The sequence below is a fragment of the Thunnus albacares genome, chromosome 23, assembly GCF_914725855.1.
Source record: "Thunnus albacares chromosome 23, fThuAlb1.1, whole genome shotgun sequence".
In the NCBI taxonomy this organism is placed as follows: domain Eukaryota; kingdom Metazoa; phylum Chordata; class Actinopteri; order Scombriformes; family Scombridae; genus Thunnus; species Thunnus albacares.
Window position 1 is genome coordinate 23,185,249 of NC_058128.1, and position 22,482 is coordinate 23,207,730.

Consider the following 22,482-nt stretch of genomic DNA (forward strand, 5'->3'; position numbering starts at 1 on the left):
ATTTGTGACGATCAATACTCAGAGGTAAATCTTTGAGGCGTCTCCCCGTGGTGGAAAACATGTTGTAAAACTCTGACCGAACTCCCGTGGTCAAACTGGGGTTGAAAGGCCTTGGCGGGAACCTGTCTGCCATCCTGACAGAGCGCCAAGTACTCCACATTATTGTGTCTAAAATTAAAGAGTGACAGATCCCTCCTCCCCATGAAGGTGCTGTGATGTACCATACCCAGAACCACGTATTTAGGTATAGTGCCCAGAAAGAGATTCTCCTGGTTACAGATCCTGGAATTCTCAGGGATGGAGTAGGTTTTTAACGCAGGAGAGAGGGTAGAGAGCGTTTCCTTTCATCAGGGCCGCCAAGTGACCCAACCTGACAGGAAACGCTGACCTTTTTGACATACAGGGAGGCGGCAGTTATCTTCAGGATGAACTCAGAGGCCCAAATTCCCATCAGACAGAAGGCGTCATTGTTGCGTATCAGTTCAATTCTCAAATCTACCGAGTTCAGCAAAAGTCTCTCGCTGAAAAGTATATCCCCGTGGAACAGGCCCAGCAGGTCAACTTCTTTCGACTCATCCGTAAATACGGCTCTCTGGACGAGCCCCTTGTTAGGACCGTTATTGGTGACTACAGAGTTCATAGCACCTGCGGTGTCTTTGTAAAACAAACCAGAGCAGAGTCTCGATCATGGCTCTGTAAGGATGTGTGGTGCTGGAGTGAGAAATCAACCTGTCCCCCAGCATAACGTCACATTGGCTGAAAATCGTATTGAGAGGATAATTGATGAGCGCTACAGCTGTGTCGACCAGAATGTTGGTCCCGTCCTCTAAAATTTTCACCCGGCAGCAGGGCACCATTCAGATCAAGATACTTTTCACCGTCTCCGGGGATGAAAAATTCGATGGGGGAGCTGTCGGTCAGCGCTGAGAGGGGTTGGCATTCTTGATATTTTTTATCCACTATGGATAATTGTGTCATGAGAGCGGAAAATAGATCCAGTTCTGCCAGGGTGCACTCAGGTGATTTCTGATGTAAAAGAGCCATTTAAAAAAAAAAAAAAAAAAGTTTCCTTTAGTTTAAAACGGTTTAAAATATATCGGGGCTCTGCGCAGACTTCCTTCTCTTATCCCTGTCACTCCCAAATGATTTGCTCCTTTTTTGTTTTGTGCGTTCTTTAGAGGTAAAAACTTGATCACCGGGGGGGGCGTTTCCTCACTCTACGGGATAAGACCATATTACCTCCTGAACCAGAGACCAAACAGAGCCTTCTAAAAAAAGCCTCCTAGAAAAGGCCCTCTAAAAAAGCCCCCTTGTCACTCTTGGCTTTTCTCTTTATATCCATAACTCTTCCTCTTTTTACATTTTACATCCATGTATGGTCTATCACAAGGACATCTACCAGCTACATGCTGATATAATATGACTTTACACGAAATAGTGAGCTTTTCTTTATGTGTCACTTAGAACACTCTGCGTGGCACATTTGAACTTCTCTTTTTTATGTTTGAAATTAAAATGTAGGGATGTCTAATATGTACGGAAAACCGCAGCTTCTCCTTTGGCTGCAGGTTTTTTAATGGTTGTCTGTGTATTTGTTGTTTGTTTATGTTTGTTTAGTCATGCTTGACAGTTCAGATCTAGTTCAGTATAAATTGCGCAAGTTATGCACAAATGGTGTAAGACATTTGACCATGCTTTATTTATCACCAATTAACATTAAATAATTTAGTCAGAAGTAGATTTAAGTGGAGTTTGTCTCGGCCACTTCTGGTGGAGCTTTCAACAATATAAACAATATATCATATATATATATGTATGTATATGTATATATATATATATATATACATACATATATATATATATATATATATATATACATACATATGTATGTGTGTGTGTCCTATCATGTTTATTTTTACTGAGATTTTTCACTAAGGTGAAGTAAGGTTCTTGCCATCCCTTGTGAAACATAGGATGGAAAAAGGATGGATTATTTAAAATTTACATCCTAGCTAAAGTATTAGCAGTAATACTTTTTCACAGAATCACAACAAAGAGAACTTTATTTTAGATTACATACATAACAAGTATTTAAAAAAACAAACAAACAACCAAAACCCTTAAACAGAGTTAATCATATTAATAGTTACCTTAGCTCTGGTTTTGTTCAAAAACCTTATACTATGGTCATGAATATCTAACACAGGAAAGGATATTACACAACTTGTGTCTTTCCCTGCAGTCACTACAAATTAGTGCAGTTATGTAGAGACAAGTCAAGTCAATTTTATTTATATAGCGCCAAATCACAACAGAAGTTATCTCTGAGCACTTTTCAGCACTTTTTTAAAGTTACAAATTCTGATGTTAGAGACAAGATGGCTTCCCTCTGAATGGATTCAACATGAGCATTCACTTTTGACATGGGAGCTATAGTGATTGCTTCACAATTATCTGTCCCTTACATAGATGAACAATTACTTTGCCTTAAGATTCTGCAAAGAACTAGCAACTCTTGAACATACAAGAAGAATTTCCATGACATTGATTACCCTGATCATACCAATCGCACACTTCCTAATCTGCTTCAGTAAGTGGAACTGGAGTTAACATGGGTGGGAGAGATGAAGATGGCACTTGTTGACATAATCTCATTTGGACCCATTACCTTAAAGTGGATATATTATGGTTTTTCTGGTTTTCTGTTACTGATATGCTGTTATGATGTTGGATGTTACACATGATCAAAGTTCCAAAACTTGAAGTTAATGTATGTAGAAATGCTCCCTGCAAGTCAAAAGTCAGGGCATAAACAAGCTCTGAATGCTTTGTTTTGCAACGTTTTTTTCTACCTTGCCAACAAGCCGATATCAGGTGAATTTCCCACCATTATTTCCAAGACTTCCTTGTAAGCTCCTCCACAATGATGTCACTTCCAGTAAAGCTCCTCTCCTTCAATGAGATCATTACAGACGTCCAAAGGTTGGCAATGATTCAAATAAGACACTTTTTGATATATAATGATGTCTAAAACTTCCCTAAAACTAACTAACTAAAAATGTATGCTAGTGTTGCTGTGTCTGCCATGTGTGTGTGTGTGTGTGTGTGTGTGTATGTGTGTGTGTGTGTGTGTGTGTGTGTGCGTGTGTGTGCGTATGCATTCGTGTGTGTGGTTTATGTGGCCAACGTGTCAGGCTATGTTCAAGCGTCATGCCGGTGCCATCGTATCTCTACCTATATGCTTGATTTACGATGCTGTTGCGTCTGTCAGCTGTTTGTGTGTGAATATGTGGCCGCTGTGGCAGGCAATGTGATGCTGTTAATGTTCTTCTTGGTTCCCGTAACATTACCTCTGATGATGTATAAGGCTTGTATGACTAAACTGTGGTGCATTCAGGGAATTATATTTGTATTGGCCTATTTTGGTCAACAGATGCATTTCAGAACCTATTAAGTATGATTGGTCTTGGACAGGCTAGGCCCACTTGATTTTCTCTGTGCCCACCCACACTCTAATTTCTACCTAAATTGTCCACTCTCATATTTCAGATTGGATTCTGGCTCCAACATGTATGGATGTATTTGAGAAGTGAGTTCAACTTTGTCTTTAAACAACTGTACTCTACAGAGAGGCCTTTTGTTATTCTTTGAGGGGGCTATTGTGGTAGAAATAAAACTTTCAGAGTCTTCAGAGGAATATAAGGTCTTTATTGAATCAACAATATGGCAAAGACCTGAGTTATTCTGTGCAGAGCAACTGAAAAGCATCATATATACAATAGATGAACAGTGTTTCCCCTATAATTGTACAGGCCTGGTGGGCCACCAGGCCAAGGAGAACCCCCACCAGGCCAAAAAAAAATCTATTTTTTACTGCCAAAAATAATGCCAAATATCCATTCATTTGGAAATCAGTAATCATATACATTTGGCAGTGTCTGTGCGGCACTGTTCCTAAACATGAGTCAACCTTTGTGTCATTGCCTGGGAATGGGAGTGCCACTGCATCAGTCCCTTTACTGCAGAGCGAGAGAGAGAGAGCGCTAGCGTATGGGATGCGGGTTAGCGAACATGAGCATGGCACCACCTAAAAAGAGAAATTTCTAATGTGGGTGACAGATAAACAAATATATTAATGTTTTTCTCCAAAACTCTGGAGCCAAGTAAAAATACAAATGGGGAGGAAGGGAGAGGGACAGAAGTGGGAGAAGTGAGAGGGGCAGCTTATTTTTATGTCATAAATGCAGCTTATTAAGTCATCCTCTCCTTGTGATCACTTTGTTTTCAGTCTTGAATATACCAAGCAAAAAAAATTGAATGCCAATATAAATTGCAGACTGCCTGCTGCGCCATCTGACTCAAGCCAACTGTATGAATATGCCATCCAGTGCATTTTCTCTCTTTAGGGTTTTTTCGGTGCGTACCACGAGGCTGGAAAAAAATTCTAGGGGAAACACGGTGTTTAAGATAATATACACTGGCTCATCACAGATCATTTCTTTGTTCTGTGAGAAACTATAAGAGGTTGTGGTATAATTTTAAAGACTCGTGATGTGCTGAAGGAAACAAAATGCAAAGCAAAATGATGATTATTGATATGATAAGTTTTAAACAGGAGTGTGTTTGTATGAAAAATCCACTATAGAATAAGCCAACTATATCTGTGTAGATTCCTTCGTTCAATCGTTGATAAGCTGCTGGAAAAAAAAAAGTTCAGTGAATACATTCATGAGTACTGAAATTTAGTCTTATGTCAGATTCAAACATTCAATTATTTTAACAAAAGAGAGCACATTTTATGATACACAACCTAATTGAATTCTTTAGCAAATATATTCAAAGTTGAAGCGCTTTTAGCACAATTTATTCAGCTCACATGTGTCTAACTCCTCTCCATCCAATGATACACACCCTGTGGTGTAATTTTAGAGACTTGTGATGTGCTGAAGGAAACACAATGCAATGCAAAATGATGATTATTAATATGATAAGCTTTAAGCAGAAGTATGTTGAATTGTTATTATTATGAAGCATTATACCAGCGATATTATATGTACACCTCACAAAATCTTGTGATTAATGTAAGGGCATGTAATATGTTGAAGATAATCACACTCAGTGCACTTGATGAAATTCTAAGTGTGTTTGTATTAAACTTCATTATTTTTAAAAAATAACGTCAAGAGAGAATAAAGAAATAAGGGTGAAAAAAAGGCAAGAATAACTTGACCAAAAAAGGCCAAAAGGAGGGATATGGAAATAATAGTGTAAAATAAACCTGAACAGCCTTTAAAAAATAAAAGGAAATGTCTCTGGACATGTCTGGATAAAACCTATCCTAACAGCTGATGTAATGAATTTCTAATTGAGTAATTGGCCAGTATGAAGGGGTAGGACGAGGCGTGACCTATGTAAGCCAAACTGTATAAAAGAAGGAGCGCTCAGAGTGTTTCTGGCGAACCTTGTGTGCACTTCAAACTGCTCTCTTTTATTGCATGTTCATTAAAGAACATTTTACTGCTCTGAGCTCTGACTCCTGATGATTTGTTTTGGACACCAGAGAGAAGTTTTTCTTGAGCTGATTTGGCACATCTGCAGAAACATCTTCAAAATGAGGTCCAGAGATTTATTACGATAACCCCTCCCCTAAAAAAACCCCCACCAATCAGAGCGCTTGTTCAACAGTATATAAATGATCCGGTCGACTGATTTTCTGTCACTAAACTTTGACGCGCCTAGATACTCGATCACCTCAGAAGACACCCAACACATCGGGATTACGGATTCAGCGGGAATATCCTCGAGAATCTTCAAATCCGGTTTCTCTGCTTCAGAAACGTGAACGATTACGGATAACAAGCGTTCCTGTGGGATATCTCTCAGATGAGGAGGATCTTACTCACCGGACTCAGACAGGAGTTTTCACGTTTCAAGTAGCATCATAGCGGTCTCGAGGAAGCTGGAGTATTGAGAACAACCTTTCGATGCAGTGATACGCTAAGATTTGGTAAGTAATGTTGGGCGTTAGAGGATTTGGGTTTTAACTTTTTCTCAGTGAATCTGTATTTGTAACAAACTGTAAGACAATATTATGTATTGGGTGATGTTACGGCAGTATTTTACCGTATTTTTCAGTATCTCCGGTTTATGTGACGCAGTTTTAAGTTTCATTTACGGTCTCAGGCGGCGTTTTATTTATTTTTTTTACCTACCGTTTGCGTTTTTAAACCGATGTTATCTGAAATGAAGGCACTAGTACTTTTAGTATTCTCTTGCTTTCTCGGGCCCCATATGCATTTATGCTCGACATAGTCATTGATGAACCCCAATAACTAAAATGATCCCCGAGTCAGCTCCTTAAATCATCGAGGAAACTGATTTTTGAACTATTTGGTGACGCTGGGATAGTTTACCCGTTTGAGACGGTTTCATTTACGCGGGACTAGCATAGCCTTCCTTATCTTAGATTTATTAATTGCAGCTGGAAAACTGAACGATAAAGACACACACGACCATATAAGGTTTTGAATGTGGAAGATGCCCACCGTGTCAAGACCCTCATATTTTAACTAACCTCACTACCCTTCCTCTCTTAATCTGCGTTCCGGTGTGTGCTTGTATACATGTGAAGCAGCAGTCGCAGCCCAAGTAGTACTGTTCCCATTCAAAGTCCAAATCCAGCAAACTTCAGTCCAAACAGTTTCCTCTGATGCGAAACGAAAGTTAACTGGTCGTTGCTTTGCGCAGGCAACAGAACTGCGCCTCCGCAATTTTGGACTGAAGGCGACAACAAAGAATTTAGTGACGCCACTAAAACATCCAGCATACAAAGTGCTGCACAAAAATAAAACAAAATTCTCTCTGTTCTATTGTTATACATATATATTTAATGCCTTTACTGAAATGGCCTGTGTTGAACAATGGAAAAATAATATAAAGATGCATACGTAACTGAATTTATGAAAGAAGCAACTGAACTAGATCTAAATCTAGACTTTTACACTCAGGAAGTAAAAGTTCATCAGGTTGACCTTGAGTCCTGTTCACGAATAAATTCAGACTCTCTGTCTGAGTGGAAACGCCTCAGAGAATAAAAATGAAGACTCCCAGTTTTGTTTTCCTGCTTCAGCTGGACCAGAAAGGAAACTACAGGCAGAGACAGGATGGAAAGTGAAGGAAGAGGAAGAGTAAATAAATTTTTTTAATTTTTTTTTTTTTTTATTTAAGTGCAGGGCATGAAGGGAGGGAGGGGGGTTGGTTAATAGAGCCTGCAGCTAGTTGCTCTGGTGGCATCTTAAAGCCCTGATTTTTATGATAGTTGTAAAAAATTAACTTTTAGTGTGGTTTGGGACAAAATGCCCCGAGTTCACCCCCCCCCCCCCCCCCCACCACCACCACCATATTTTCAGTGCAGTCCGATTTTTGTTGTGTAAAATGAATAAGACACAATTACCTGGACCTCTGGAAAACTAAGACATTACATCATGTTTTAATGAAAGGACATAAAATCAACCCATCATTTGATAGCTTATTTGCTGTAAGCAAAACCTAAGCTAACTATAATTAGCTTTCAGATTAAAAAAAAAAAGAAAAAGATCAGTGAAGAATGTAACTATAATCTACAATAATTATGTATTTTTATTTTTGTCTTCACAACATTGGAAAAACTATTTATTTTGCTTAAAGGCCTAAACCCTTTAAAGCTAAACCTCATTTCAAATCATCAACACTAAATGAACTTGGCCTTTTTTAAAAAGGTGTTAAGGGCATCTTCCTCCATCTTACCCTAATTAAATGTTTAATTATGTAGACAAAACCTACCTCTAGCTATGTAAGACCTTTTTTAGTGGTATAGGTGGTAGTGGTATATAGGTTTCAGCATTCCTGTACTGTGTCATCCTAAAAAAAAAAAAGTGACATCCGCTGAATACCTTGCTTTTGCTGGCCTCCAGTGGTTGAAGTCCTCAATTGCTGCAGTGGAGCAGAAATGTACTCTGGCTGTGTTCAGTACACGCTGACATCACTGTTCGATGTGGTTACAGCTGCAGGAGAGGGTGTTCTTGACCTAGTTTCTTTCACTGACCTTTGGTTGGTTTCAAGTCTGTTGCACTGCAGACCACACATCAGTAATGCCAGATGTGTCCAGAGTAGGGCTGCCAACAAATATTCTAAATTCAATTATATCATTGTAAAAAAAAAAAAAAAAACAACCCAAAAAACAGACATTTAATTGTGAAAATTAATATTTGATTGCTAAAAAAAAAAAAAAAGAAAGAAAAAAATGGCTACTATCATGGCTGTCTGCCTCATGAGTTGCCGCTGCACTGAATGTACTGCCTGATGGACTGGAGTCACACAATTTCATTGATTGAAATGTAGGTTGAGCTTAAACAAACAATCGTATGGTAATGATAGCAAAGAGGTCACAACCCAACTCGGCCACGCAGAGAGTGATTTGCACTCCGACCAATCTAAAAAGCCCCATTTGGAAATACTTAGGATAGTGGTTGCCATTATGAATATTACCTAACCTTTAATTAGGCTATTGATTATCAATTACGAATCATTTATTTGATGTTGCTCTAGGAGACAACGTGTTCTCAGTTCTCACTCTAGCATTTAGAGAGAGGGGGAGAGAGATGGATGGTTTTTAAATGAAGTTTTACGGTGTAGGACATTATTTTAAGTGTTTTATTTTGTAATGCGTAGGTATGTAGGTCTTTTTTAAATCCACGACTAAGTACTGAACATGCAGCAGCAAGGTGAGAAGTTCAACCCCTGTGAGGTCGTATGCTCTGGCTTCTTCATTTTGTGTTCCCTTATGATGATGATGATGATGATGATATATTTTTCCCCAACTAACCTGACCAGCATGTATTAGCTAACAGGCAAAGATCAAGATACTTCCAAGACTTTCCAGGTAGAACTTGAACCAGATGCATAAATGATGTACATAAAAAACGTGCACCATTTCCCACACGTAAACTAGTATTTATAAAAACAGAATGTGCACAACTCACGTATACTTCAGACCAGTGTTTGTAAAGCCAGCTGTGGGTTATATGATGTTATATGGAGATGGAAAAATAAGGCAAGAGAAGGAATCTAAATCAAACATTAAATTGGTAACCAACTGCACTAATTGTGTGATGTATTTAATTTAAATGTAATGCATTTACACATCAATCTGTAAAATGGCAATCAAAGGCAAATTTTTAAACTTAATAATTACTTTTGTGTGATCAATTTTATCATTCTTCTAATGACCATAGGAGGCATCATTTCCATGCATGTGGGCCTAGTTCCACAATGATTGAGATTGATAAAATGGGACCGTGCGTACACGGTTTTATAAATCTGATGCAAAAAATGTCTGTATATATTTCCGTCATTGTGCACACGTATAGTAAGTCATGAATCTTACTATCTACTATCTAATTTAATTTTATACATCTGGCCCCAGGATGTGCAACAACAGATTATTTGACTGCAGTTATTTGGGTCACGGGGGCTTACCAAACTTTAAGTCATGTATTGGTACGTCCCTAGGTGATACCATGGTACAGCAGGGCTAATGAGCTGCTACTTGACCAATTTGCAAACAGGGTCCAAAATTAACTATTCAGCTTACCAGCCAAGGTGGCAGGTAAACCGAAAAGTTATTCCTGAGTTACTCTGCGCAGAGCAACTGAAAAGTGACTGACAGTACAGCGTCATATATACATTAGATGAGAATACATCTCCTGACCCTTCCCATCAATTTTATTGGTCCTTAGTGTTGTCATGGTGCCTTCCCATCTTATTATTGGTCATAGCCAAATTTGGATAGTGGCTACCTGAGCAGCCACTATTTAATTTGCTATTGTTACTATTTATCATGTCATCTTGGACTCGTATACGATTCTAAATCAATGTTATAGTAGTGTGCAAACATGCACTTCAACACGTAAATGTGCTCAAGTTGGAATTAGCTGCCAGATGTTTGAACGGGGTTCAGCGGGACGTCCAGGGTAACTCTTTCTATTATGAATTTTTGATCCATGGAGGTTTTATATTTTGTAAAACTTTCCTCGAGCCGCGAAAAGTGATTTTTAAAAAATCTGTGATGTCATCACAATGTAACGTCTATGGGCCAAGTGGGAACTCACGGCTTCCGCACAACGCAGATGCAAACCCAGAAGGAAGGTTGAAACTTTTTTTGGCATATGTGCCAGCTGAGCAATTCTTATTGGACTGAATGGGTGCCATTTTTGGTCTGGTATCCAGCTCTTATAATAATCCATGGTGTGAGAGAGGAGTCCTCCAGCCAAAAAGGTGAACCAGGCCCAACTTTTGCTGTGAAGTTGTTTGTATTTCAGTGTCTCACTGGTACCTTTTAAAGAACATGCTCCCACCAACGCAGCCCCGCTGTTTTCGGCCAGCTAAAGGCACTGTTTCATTCATGACACAAATTTATACTTGATACTATATATTTTTTATGTCAACAACCAAGTGCAACACTATGACTGCCTTCCCGGAGAGACTGTCTGAAAATATGCACTGTTATCCCCGCATTTGAATATCATGTCTCCCCCGTCCCCTTCACCTCTCTATGATGGTCGGCTTTTCACTCCACTTTTGAGAATGCATATTTGGAAAAACTATAAACACATTTGATTTCATGTGCCAGCACATTGTAAGAACCGGTACTGATCTAAACTATGAATGCCTTGCAGGGAAGATTGAGTGAATTGTGCACCATTTTCCCCATATTTCCATTTTTTAATGATGATGATGCCATCTTGCTTCTCTCTAGTAGATTTTTTCCCCCGCCTACCAGTGTGGTAGTTCGGAACAGCTATAAACACTTTTGCTTTCTGATGTGTATGTCCGATGTCTGACAATATGTTGAAAATATGATTTTTAGTTTAGCTCTTCCCCTTATTTAAGAATTAGTAACGGCGGGTTTCAGGCTGCTGCCAGCAGATCAGCCGGGCTGCAGCGCACACAGACGGGGACGAGCCAGAGGACGACCGTCGTTTAGAACCAGAACCGGAGCAACTCGCTTGCCATCCAGAGAGAGACACACCAAGAGCAGGATGAGCAGGCAGAGAGCAGGAGAGTTGCCGCCGAAAACAAGCACAGAGACCCGGGGAGACATGAGAGCAGCTGCTCGCTAACAGCTGACGTTTGTTTACAGCAGCAGGATGGAGAACAGATGTCTCACTCTGCTACTTTTTGCTGTGACTCTCCTGCCGCTGCAGACAGTCCTGGAGCAGACGCTGTCAGTTTATAATTGTAGCGTCCGTCGTCTGACTAAGTATTGATAATGCGCTTGATGCTTGACAAATTGGATTTTTTTTTAACATGGGCGCCGATATGCAGGGGCAGGGCAGAGCTTCAGGGCTCTACCGACTCCAGCATGTCAGTGAGAGACCAGAGACGAGGCATGACAGGAGTCAGAGAAAAGTGCTCTAAAAAGAGAAAAGTAGACAGTAGACTCTTACCCCATGTCTAGACAGAAAACATAGCGTTAGCAGCACATTTAGCAGATCAGCAGCAGCAAGTGAAGCATTGTGTCTACAAAGGAGGCGTGCAGGTGCGGTGTTGAGCGTAGGTCACCCGCGTTTTGGAAGCGCTCAGAGTCCAATACACATGACTGTAGTGATGCGTAAAACAGAGGTAAACAGACTTGAAGCACAAATGAACGCTTCAGGTCACAGTTACGCCCGTGAGCAAGCCTGCACAGAGCCGGTGCAGACAGCTGCATAGATTGAAATGAGAGCGTATCTGTTGCACTTTGTGTGGCAAAGCGTGTGAGACTTCAGGGTGCGTTCAAGTACATCTCATAAATTCAGAAATTTATACTCGAAAGGCCCTGAGGGTTGTTTTAAACGGTAAAGATGGAGCACTTGCTGCTGCTCTGCTGATGTGCTGCTCATGCTGCATTTGCTGTCTAGCCACAGGGTTTAAGTCTATAAGCGGAGATAGCATGACTGTGCCTCTCAACTGTAGATGGCGTGACGTGACTGCAAGGTAAAAGCTCAGAGGAGGGTGTTTGTGTGCAGCGCGGGGAGAACAAATCACAGTGCAGGTGTGTCTGCATCTGTTGGGGAATGTATTCGAGAGAGAATACAAGAGCGGGGTGTGCAGCTTCAAAAATAGAAAATCAATTTGTGGTGGGCAAAGTTTTATTGCGGCGGGCCACCACAATCAAATGACTATGGGAAACACTGCCCAATACATTGTATGTCAAATATAGTATGACAAAGGTACCAGGATGTCCTACTACATCCAGTCGCATTTTGCAGTATGTAAACCAGCATACTTTTCTGGCTATTCTGACTCACAAATCTCTGCAAATCTCTACCAGCTTACCACCTTGGCTGGTAAGCCGAAACGTTGATTTTGGACCCGGGCATGACATGAGTCAGACAAAAGTGCTCTAAAAAGAGAAAACTAGACAGTGAAAACAGAGCTTTTAATGAAGAATGGGCACTCTTACCTCGTGTCTAGACACAAAGCGTAGCGTTAGCAGCACGTTTAGCTGATCAGCAGCAGTAGTGAGTGTCTATACAAGAGGCGTTCAGGTACATTGTTGAGTGTAGGCCACCTGCATTTTGGAAGCACTCAGAGCCTGATACACAATGACCGTATTTATGCGTGGAAAAGCAAATACTTCCACAGTCAGTTCAAAATCAGTTTGTCTCATATGTTCCGAGACCATGTCAGTTGTGAAGTGCCGCTACAGACAAAGCACTAATCTTTTGAGCAAACATATTGTGAGCAGCAAGTTCAGCAGATCAGCAGCAGCGGCAGTGAGTGAACTGTTGTGTTCACACAGGAGTTGTTCAGGTACATGGTTGAGCATAGGTCACTCATGTTTTAAAAGCACTCAGAGCCCAGTGTGCTGAATGACTGAGACGGATATGCTGCCAATCAGTGTGGTAGAGGGCGAGGGATTGAAAGGGCTAGTTTGATACTTCAAACCTGAGTACGTTATGCCATCAAGAGCTTCTGTGACTAAATGCATTGAAATCACTTTGAGGTGAAGAAGGATCAGCTAACCAGGGCAGACAAGCTAGCTCTGACCACCAACTGCTGGAGAGCTCTCACAAATGAAAGCTATATCACCACTTTTCTTGAAAATTAATCAGTTACTTACTGGTTAATGGGTGTTGGTCTAACGAAAGCAAAATTAACCGAAACTGACATCCCTAGTTTCATCTGTTTATTAGTTGTCTGTCTGATGCACATGAGACTGAACAGATATAATTCAAAAATCTTGTCATCGGTACACCTGTATGCATAAGGCTGTGTAAAGACAAATCATAGTCTTGCACGGGGGAACAAAACAGTCTCCCTCATTCATGTGGAGACTGATGCAGCTAGGTGCTAGGGCTGCCCCCAAAAAGTTGCTGAGTCGATGCTTCAATCCATAAGCCCCTTAGTCCACTCGTGTTTTGTCAATCAAATCAGAGAGAAAGACAGAGAAAAGCAGTGGTCAAGCGAACTAGAGGGTGGATGAGGAGAGCGAACAGTGGTAGCGAGAAAGCTAGTGAATGAGAGGAATAAAACATTTTCTTATTGTTTCACAGGGGTTACAAATAAACACACCCACACCCTGCACCTCCATACAACCCTGCAGAGGTGTGCCGCAACACCAGATTATGGTACCGCAGCCGCTAAATACGCATCATACATGTACTATGGGAGCAAGGTGAAAAGAAAATAGAAGTACCGTAGTTTAAAATGTTTTTTTCCCATATGTTTTCATTAAGGAAAATACCCAAAATGAACCCTGTAAGTTTACACTGTAATGAAATCCACGCAAAAGGTGAACAGGTGGACCAGAACACTGTACTTTGCAAATGATGAATTATCTGGATATAAAATGACTTATATCGGGATATGAGATTTTGATCATATCACACAGCCCTATTTTACATTATCAACTGGAGCTCCTACATTTCACAACAACCTTGCTAACTGTTTTAACTAGTGGGCAGCTGAATGAAGAAAGCTGAGTGAAATTTAACCATGTGTCACTCAAAAGTGGTCCAGGTCAGGTTGCAATTGAATTTTGTTCCCGGTCCTGATTAAGTTATGAATTGGTCCAAATCCCGGCAGGAGTATATGTGGGTTAAGGCCAGTCCTCTCTGTAGATGTAAACAGTGTTTACATTCTTTTATTCAGTTTGTGACATATAACAACGGTGGGCTACACATGTACAGAACTATCAACAGTCTTTACCAGAGATAGGTGTTAGGGGCAGCACCCAGCTGCACCAACAGTCCACATGAATGAGGGAGACTGTTTTTTTCCCCCATGCAAGACTTTTTTTTTTGCTTTAATCCCTGAGTTCAGATAGCTTAATTGCTGTTGATGTTTAATTTTGCAATTCAGTGGACTATAAATGGAAGTGAATTAATTGGTACAAGTCTAATCAGGAGGTACCAACTCCTGAAGATGAAGGAATGCATTCTTCTAAATTGTCTTAGTAGAGAAGACTTGCTACCAAGGTGGTCTGATTCGGCTCCAAGAACACACAGTACACTGCTTTCCAACTTCGCTTCCCATTTATTCTGTAAAACACTTACAGCAAAGAACTTTTGCCTATGGTCTTACAATACATCTTGTGCTGCATCTTAGCTTGTTGAATGAGCCACCAAACATTCACTGGGGAAGTGCACCGCTAGCGTCAGTTCACAGCTAGATAGCTAAACAGCATGTAAACATACCTGCAAATGTAATGCACCTATTTTCGCGATACCAGACAATCCAGAAACTCACCGCTTACTGATCATCTGGGGATTTTTAAATGCAAGGTAGTTGCTTGAATGGCGGCGAGAACTGCTGCTAACAGGCCTACACCCCTTACATTTTGTCGAGGACACACCTTACCGGAAATTATGCTCACCCCATTCTCCTCTATAGTGAATTGTATATCTCAGCCCTAATATGAAGGGTCGTCCTAAAGACTTTGGATTGGTTCTGCAATGCAGGTTTTTTTTTAAGCTCTCTAATTGTTTCCACCCAGTTTTAACAACAAAAGCTGGGAGATTGTCCTCAGTCTCTAGTTGAGTGAAGCATTTAGAGACTGACTTTAAAGTCTACTTCGGACCGTTGAGATGCTGGTTTGGTCATTGCTCTTCAAAATCCCTGTAAGCAACATGCTGTCCATGACTTGTAGCTACAGCAGTTTGTTCACTTTGTTTCCAATGAGACACTAAATTTTACAATTACTTTGAGGGTCACATGTGTGCTGAACCGTAGGGGATGATCTTCATGGATCCCGGATCAATTACATTCCGTTATACCACTAGCTGTTTACTTTTCTAAACCAGAGGTTTTCAAACTGGGTGAGTTGGAGGGGGGACGTGGAAGGGGAGACATGAGGCTACTGCCTGAGGTGAAAGTGACTGTGCATGCTTGTGTTTATTCAAATAGCTTTGGAAACCCCCTCCCCCTGCACCTTTCCAATGGTGGATTTGGGCTGCCTGTGTAGGGCCATTTCTATAACTGTCCAAAACAGAACTTCTCTTTTGAGCTCTCCTTTTGTCATTCATGACCCAATTATTTCATACACTTTTTTTATGTGAACAGCTGAACATGAACAGAGTGCAATTCTATGATTCCTTCCAAGAGAGACTGTCTGAAAATATGCACCATCATCCCTGTTTTTAAATGAAATCACGTCTCCCCCCTTTGTCTCTCTGTGACGGTCTGCTTTTCACTGTGAGAAAAGAGTGACGCCATTTGGAACAATTATAAACACATTTGATATCGGATGTGGTTGGAAAACACATTGTAAGATCCGATTCTGATCTACCATAAATCTACCCTGACTTGTTACCTGTTTCTCTCCCATATACATTGTAGTGATGTTGTGTGTAAACTGAAAAGACTCTACAGCAGACAATAACGCACCCCCATCCCCAAGCAAGTATATCTCATTAAATGTGAAACCAGCCACCAACTAATTTTTCTTTTTTTGTTTCATAGACCTGAGAAGCGTTTAACTGAAGTCATCACTTGAAAAATTGCTTCCCATGCGATGCGATCTGGATGTCCACACAGGCAAGGAGGGGCCTATCCTGCATTCCAACACCTGAGTAACATTGGTGCTCTTACATCACCTCAAGACAACAATGTTAGACCTGAACCAGTGGCTCACCCTGAGAATGAAAAACAAAACATAATGGTAGCCATTTCATATTCTACGGAGCTCAGAAACGTTAATGACTCTCATTCATCAGCACAGCACAGCAGTTATTTTGGGACATCTGCTAATGAGAACTTTGATAGACAATCCATTTATAATAGTGGACAACAAAAGGAATGTTCCAAGAGCAATTTTAGTAGAAATTCCTTGGAAGGGTCAAATTTGAACAAAAATAATGGACTGCAGCTGAGAAATGGTGCCTTCTTGGCCAGTACAAATGCTGCAGTACTTCAGGAAGACAGCCTTGGAGTCCTGACAAAAACATTTTCTTCACGACAGCGTTCTTCTGTGCTTGAGAGCAAATGGCAGAGTTCTTGCCCACTGCTGCAATCCTTACTGACAGGAAATCCTCCAGATTTCAAATCCTTTTTCACCACCTCCCATTCTTCATCAGAGAAAACAAATTCCAACATGGAACTCATTGCTAGTGATCATTTATCAGATGAAAGACACCGCAAGAGTCGGCACATGAGACGTTCGCTACCTACTCCTAATTGTGGACAGACTAGAACACAAAACCCAGATCAGTCAGGAGGAACTTATCCTACACTCCACCAGCAGCAGGTCTGCTCTCCCTCTCTCAGTGGTGCACCATCCACTGGCAAGGACTTGCCAGTTGGATTAACAAAACCACCTACTGATGAAGAAATACAGAACCATATTTCAAAAAGGCTGAAAGAGTTTAGAAAGATTATTATGGACAGCCAGGGACTCACACTCTCCAATAAGGGGGGGAATTTTAGCACCAACGACCTGGACTCCACACTCCAGTCTGGCTGCACCATGTCAAAGTCTAACAGTGTTACCCTTATCTCCACAGTCTCTGAATCTGACAAAGATGTGGAGAAGCAAAGTCCTAACTTTGTTGTGGAAGAGCAGTGCACTGCTGCAGTTGGACAAGAACTTGAAGAGGATAGCTCAACGGACAGCAAAGCAAAGCAAGCTGAGTTTACTCCAAAGTCTAAAGAGATGGGCGATTGTACTACATCGGCATCAGGGAACCATTCAACAGGTACACTACTCTCTGCAATAAAAAGCTCAAAACATGCTCCTGAAAGTGAATCTGTTGAGAAGAGTGCATCTGTAGCTAGTGATTTACCAATAAAAAAACACTTGGATGTAACTATGACTGCATTTGGTGATGGCAAACTTATGTATTCAGATGACTGCTGTGAAGATGAAACTTTTGTCAGTAGCAATGACGAAAGTTTCCATAGTAAATGGTGGTGTGATAAGCCCTTACAGAAAGTGACCACTCTTCATTATACATTAACTGCACTGAGGGAGCTGATTACTAGTCTGGAGAAGGTAGAGACTATTGCAGAAATGGACAACTTTTCTGAAGTCATACTGCAACAATATTGGAATGGGGATATAGATAACATTCATCTCTTTACATCCACAGAATATCCACAGATTATGGTGAACGTTGCTGCCACTTGCACAAAGAATGAAGAGGAGTGTCCAGTGGTTCTCACCGCAGTGTCTGGAATTACCTTGGATGAACTGACTGAAAGGCATTCCATTCTTACCCAGTTAATGTTCAACTGCAGCTCATCACAAAAGGAGTGGAGGTCTGTTTGGTTAAATACCAACAAGAAGTTGGATGACATAGACCAAGAGCCCAGTGTTTCTGGGTCTCTCAAACACATGACAGTGAAAGAGAGAGGATTTACAGGCCTGAAACCAGCGGAGACAGCAGGGTTGGACAGTGTGCAAGTTGTGACTGACGTCTCAAAAGATCTTCCACCAGAGTCAGATTCAGTGGTATCTGAAAACAAAACATTTGAACTCATGTCACCCACTGACAAGCACAATGCAAATACAAATAAACAGAAAAACACTGAAGATCAACAACATTGCTGTGTTACCTGTGACGAAGTAATTGCACTGTCTAAGCCAAATTCATTAATTGATCAAATTCAGAATGTAGTTTCAATTCCTACATACCAAAGTGAACAAAGTTTTGCAGGTGCGAGGGAGGAAGCAGGTTCTGTGTATTCACCAATGGATTTAAGCGTTGCACTTTCTGAAAACGAAGTCAAAGAACAGGCCCCTCTATCTGAAAGTGAGGATGAGGAAGTACTTTCTCCGAAATTTTTAAAAGATCCACAATATGAAGACATTTCAGATGATGATGTGCCACCATTGTCCACAGAACTACCAAAAACTGAGCATGAGGAATTAAGCTTTCCAACACGTTTTGGAGACCCACAGTATGAAGAAATAAGTGAAGATGAAAATTCACAGATTGAGAATCCTTCATTTTCACAACTACCTGAACCTAACAATAAGCGGTCACTATTTGAAAATGAAGGCTACAGACAGAGTCAGGCTCAGATGAAGAAAATTTCAGCTGAGACACTGATTCCAAAGAAACAGGTTTCACCAAAGACACTAGTACTTGCAGCACAATATCACTGTTGTCCACATCTTGTTCTGTCTGGTGATGGTTTTGAAGGTCTATCATGTCCTAAATGTGACAGGGAGGGATATATGGCAAGGCGAACAAACCACTCTGTTTCATATAGTCCTTCCAATGTTTTGAAATATGATGATCAGACTGAGGAGGATACTGATGATGACTGCCTAGTCATACCTATAACCATGTCAGACCTTAAATCTGGACTAGAAGATGAAGACCAGGATGGCCCTGAAGAAGTTGTGCGAGATGATGGTGAAAATGGAGACAATGAAAGACAGGGTGGCACAAGTCCAACACACGATGCCTTACATGTCCCAGCTCCAAAACCAGTACCAGCTTCTGATTCTACCCTTTTAGAGATCTATGACACAATGGAGATTTTTCTACAAGTAAAATCTGCACGGGGTGGAAATTGTTTTGAAGTGGCACCAGGCAGGAGCACACCAGAACATGGAATGGACTCTGAGGGAGAACCACATACACCCCAGGAGAGGAGAGAGTCCTACTCTGAGCCTGAAGACAGCTGTGAAACTGAAGACAGTTGTGATTACTCATCTGCATCAGAACACAACTATTTGACTGTGCCCAGACAGTTGTTGAAGAGGTCAGCACCTCCGCCCCCAGAGAGAGATCATTCTGTGTCTGAAAAAGAGAGTGACAGTGATGAAGCTTCTAACTCTAACCCTTCTAAGCATGTTCAACCCAAAACCAACAAACAAAGAATTTCTAAAAAGGAAGAAATAATAATCATTAATACTGACACAGAGGATGAAGGTGACCACAACTGCAACAAGAAGGTGAAAAGGAAGAGATTGTTTTCAAGATTAGTGAACATTGGAGACACCCTATGTAGTCAACAAAAGAGACATTCACCTGAAACTGAGGACAGTCCATGTGGGACTGTTAAAGAAAGGTTTAAAAAAAACAGACAGCCATCTGCAGACTTACCAGCACCACACCGCCAGTCTAAAGCAAAAGAGTCACAGTTAAAAGGTCTGATGGAGGATGCATGCCCTGGACAGTCACACAGCACTGAAAAGAGTGGACAGCTGACTGAGGCCAGTGCTGGCTTTGAGCAACATAAGATCAACAGAGAAATGATCTCAAAAAAGCAAAGTGTAATAATCCTGAACTCTGACACAGAGGATGAAAGTGGATATAACTATAAAGAGGCAAAGAGGAAGAGATTATATTTGCCAGGGTCAGCTGACAGTGGTGATGCCCCTCATGTTCAACGAAAGAGACGTTCAGATGAAATTGTGGACACTCAGTATGGAACTGCAAATGAAAAGCTTAAAAAACCCAGACTGTCACTTGCGGACTTCTCAATGCCACAGCACCAGACTAAAGTTCATGAAACTATGAGAAAGAGTGGACAGCTGATTGAACCCAAACCAAGGTTTGAGCATATTCAACACAAGACCACCAGACAAACAACCTCAAAAGAAGAGAGAACAGTTTTCCATGGTTCTGAGAAAGTGGTTAAAAGTGGCCATTTCTGCAAAAAGAAGGAAAAGGACAGTGGCAATGATTCATTTGCTACACAAAATGGACCTTCAACTGAAACTGTGGACCGACTGTCATGTGAAGACTCACCAGAGAAACAGCCCCTGTCTGTAGACAAGGTGGTGGGCTCTAGTTTGGTTACTAATCCTGTGATTCATCGCCTTGTTGTTGAGGAATCTTTTCAACCCAATAATTATTTGAAGCTTTATAAAGACTCTAGAGTCCATAACAAGGATAAAGATGAAACTTGGGTTCCACAGACCCCCACTGCAACTAGTGAGAAGAGTGACTCCTGTTACAGAAATAAACCTTATCTGTACAGAAATAAAAAAGGACAATTTGTATCCAAACCAAAACCTGCAAAGGAAAGACACTCTCATGAAACAAAGAATGAGAGACAAGCAAACATAACAAAACCCAAATTGGTTTCAAGGCAACCATCATTACCTAGCCAAGAAGGCCAATTCACCTCCACCAGTAGCTTGTCATCCACACGTGGACAACTTTCTGAGGCCAGAGGAAGCTCAACCTCCTCAAGACATTGGTCTCAGTCTGAAGCAGTCTCCGCCTCCTCGGCTCCTCCTAAATCAAAGCAGAGTCCACCTATTTCCAGACATCTATCTTCATCCAAACTACAGCGGTCTTACTCTTATAGCAGCCACTCAACATCTGATCATCATCATCATACCACCAAAGGCCCATCATCCTCTGTGAATACACAATCATCAGCAAGGAAACAAGTGATCCAAGACTGGCACAACAGCTATTTCCCAACCAGGAGAGACCGAAAAACTAGCCTGGGCATGGAGGAGGACTTGAGAACCACGAATAATGATTCCCAGAGGGAAGCTAGGCCAGGACCTAGTCACTATGAAAGGGCACCAAGACAGAGGCACAGATCCTACGACCCTCCAACAGCCCTGATGAAGAAGTCCATACATGAAGCCAAACAGTGGACTAATCACATACATCGGGAAGCACCAAGGGAACCAAGTGTGTTCTTTTGAAGTCTTTAAAATGTATTTTTAATTGTCCTAAATAAATTCAAATGAATGTCAAAAAGTGATTTTGCATGTATGTAATCTGAATAACCCTCATTCTTACCATAGGATCAGTCGGTCGAGGTTACAAGTGGTCAGAGAACTCACTGGCAACGCCAACAAAAGGTGATAATTTACTCTAGCATGGTTTGTTTCATACATAACAATTTTTTAACAGTCAACCAATACACTATCCAATTTCTCAAGGTTATCTGGGTCTTAGATACTGGTGTAATCCCTTTTTTTACCTTGCTCTTTGTAGGTTCTGGCAGGAAGCGGAAGAAGTGTAGATTCTCTCCAAGACCCCATCAGTGAGACAAAGGTGCCGGTGTCTATGTATCTAGTTTGTTTCAGTCCCAAAGGGACAAATTGTTGTAGGGCAAATACAACCATACCTGTTGTAAATAATTCAGTCTTTGATTTTCCAAAGCATTTGTGTATAGTACAACAGTCTACTTGATACATGTTATAAATCTGAGTAGTCTGTATTTTAACTGTTTCTGTGTATATATGTATTATGTATATGCATACTATGTTTGTGATAATATTGTGTTTGAATATTTTGGTGTCACTTACAAACAGTGTTCTTTTTACCAGCTACCTCAGAATGTATACATTCAGCATTAAGTTGGTCTATCTTTTTGCTCAGAAAGCTGTCTAAATGTGAAACTTTTCAGCTATTTCAAATATATTATATCATTCTTTTTAAGTTGAGTGGTTTTGTACTTTGAAAACTCAACTCTGATTACACATTTTCTAAGGTGCAGGGCAAGGCTGTATTACGTTTTAACATGTTCATATCAAAATGCATAAAATATCTTAAATCGATCAATTCTTGTGAGGCTCATATGTACTTCTGTTTTACCACTAGAGGGAGACATTGCAACATATATTGCACTTACATTTGCTCTTCATGATACATATCACTGTCTGTGATGAACAATATTTTGTGACCTGTGTCCAGTAACCAACCAAATACAATGAATTTACCTCAATGTTTCATTTAAGGTGCTGATTCAGTGGTGGCTTTGGCTTTGTTACTGGGTAAATTTTACAGGACAGATAATTAATGGATAAATGAATACATCAGAATGCTTCAATGGCTGTTCTGCATGAATTAAGGGAGTTAAGTTTAAAAACCCCTCAAAATTGATGAAATACCTTAAAGCCACTCTTGAATATTCCTTTTAAATAAAAAATTAAGGCACCTTTCAGGTATAAATTAATGGCTGATGTTCATGCTGTTTGGTACATTTTCAGGAGTCCTAGCCCTTAAAAACCTCTGAAAGTATTCAGAAAACCATTAA

General features: G+C 40.7%; 1 protein-coding gene across 6 annotated transcripts; it reads left to right on the top strand.

Annotated features, from left to right (window-relative positions):
• The first annotated feature begins 5,695 nt into the window (after positions 1 to 5,695).
• Positions 5,696 to 22,003, top strand: LOC122975343. 6 transcript variants are annotated; one of them, XM_044343740.1, is made up of 5 exons: positions 5,696 to 6,007; positions 15,985 to 17,216; positions 17,610 to 21,128; positions 21,245 to 21,301; positions 21,438 to 22,003. In XM_044343740.1, exons 2-5 carry the CDS (start codon positions 16,037 to 16,039, stop codon positions 21,488 to 21,490), a joined length of 4,809 nt encoding a protein of 1,602 aa, XP_044199675.1. In that variant the 5' UTR covers positions 5,696 to 6,007; positions 15,985 to 16,036; the 3' UTR covers positions 21,491 to 22,003. The 6 variants fall into 6 exon arrangements, with proteins under 6 accessions (XP_044199675.1, XP_044199674.1, XP_044199676.1 ...); XM_044343739.1 differs by having other exon boundaries at positions 5,697 to 6,007; positions 15,985 to 17,352; positions 17,389 to 21,128; XM_044343741.1 differs by having other exon boundaries at positions 5,697 to 6,007; positions 15,985 to 16,059; positions 17,025 to 21,128.
• The last annotated feature ends 479 nt before the right edge of the window (positions 22,004 to 22,482 follow it).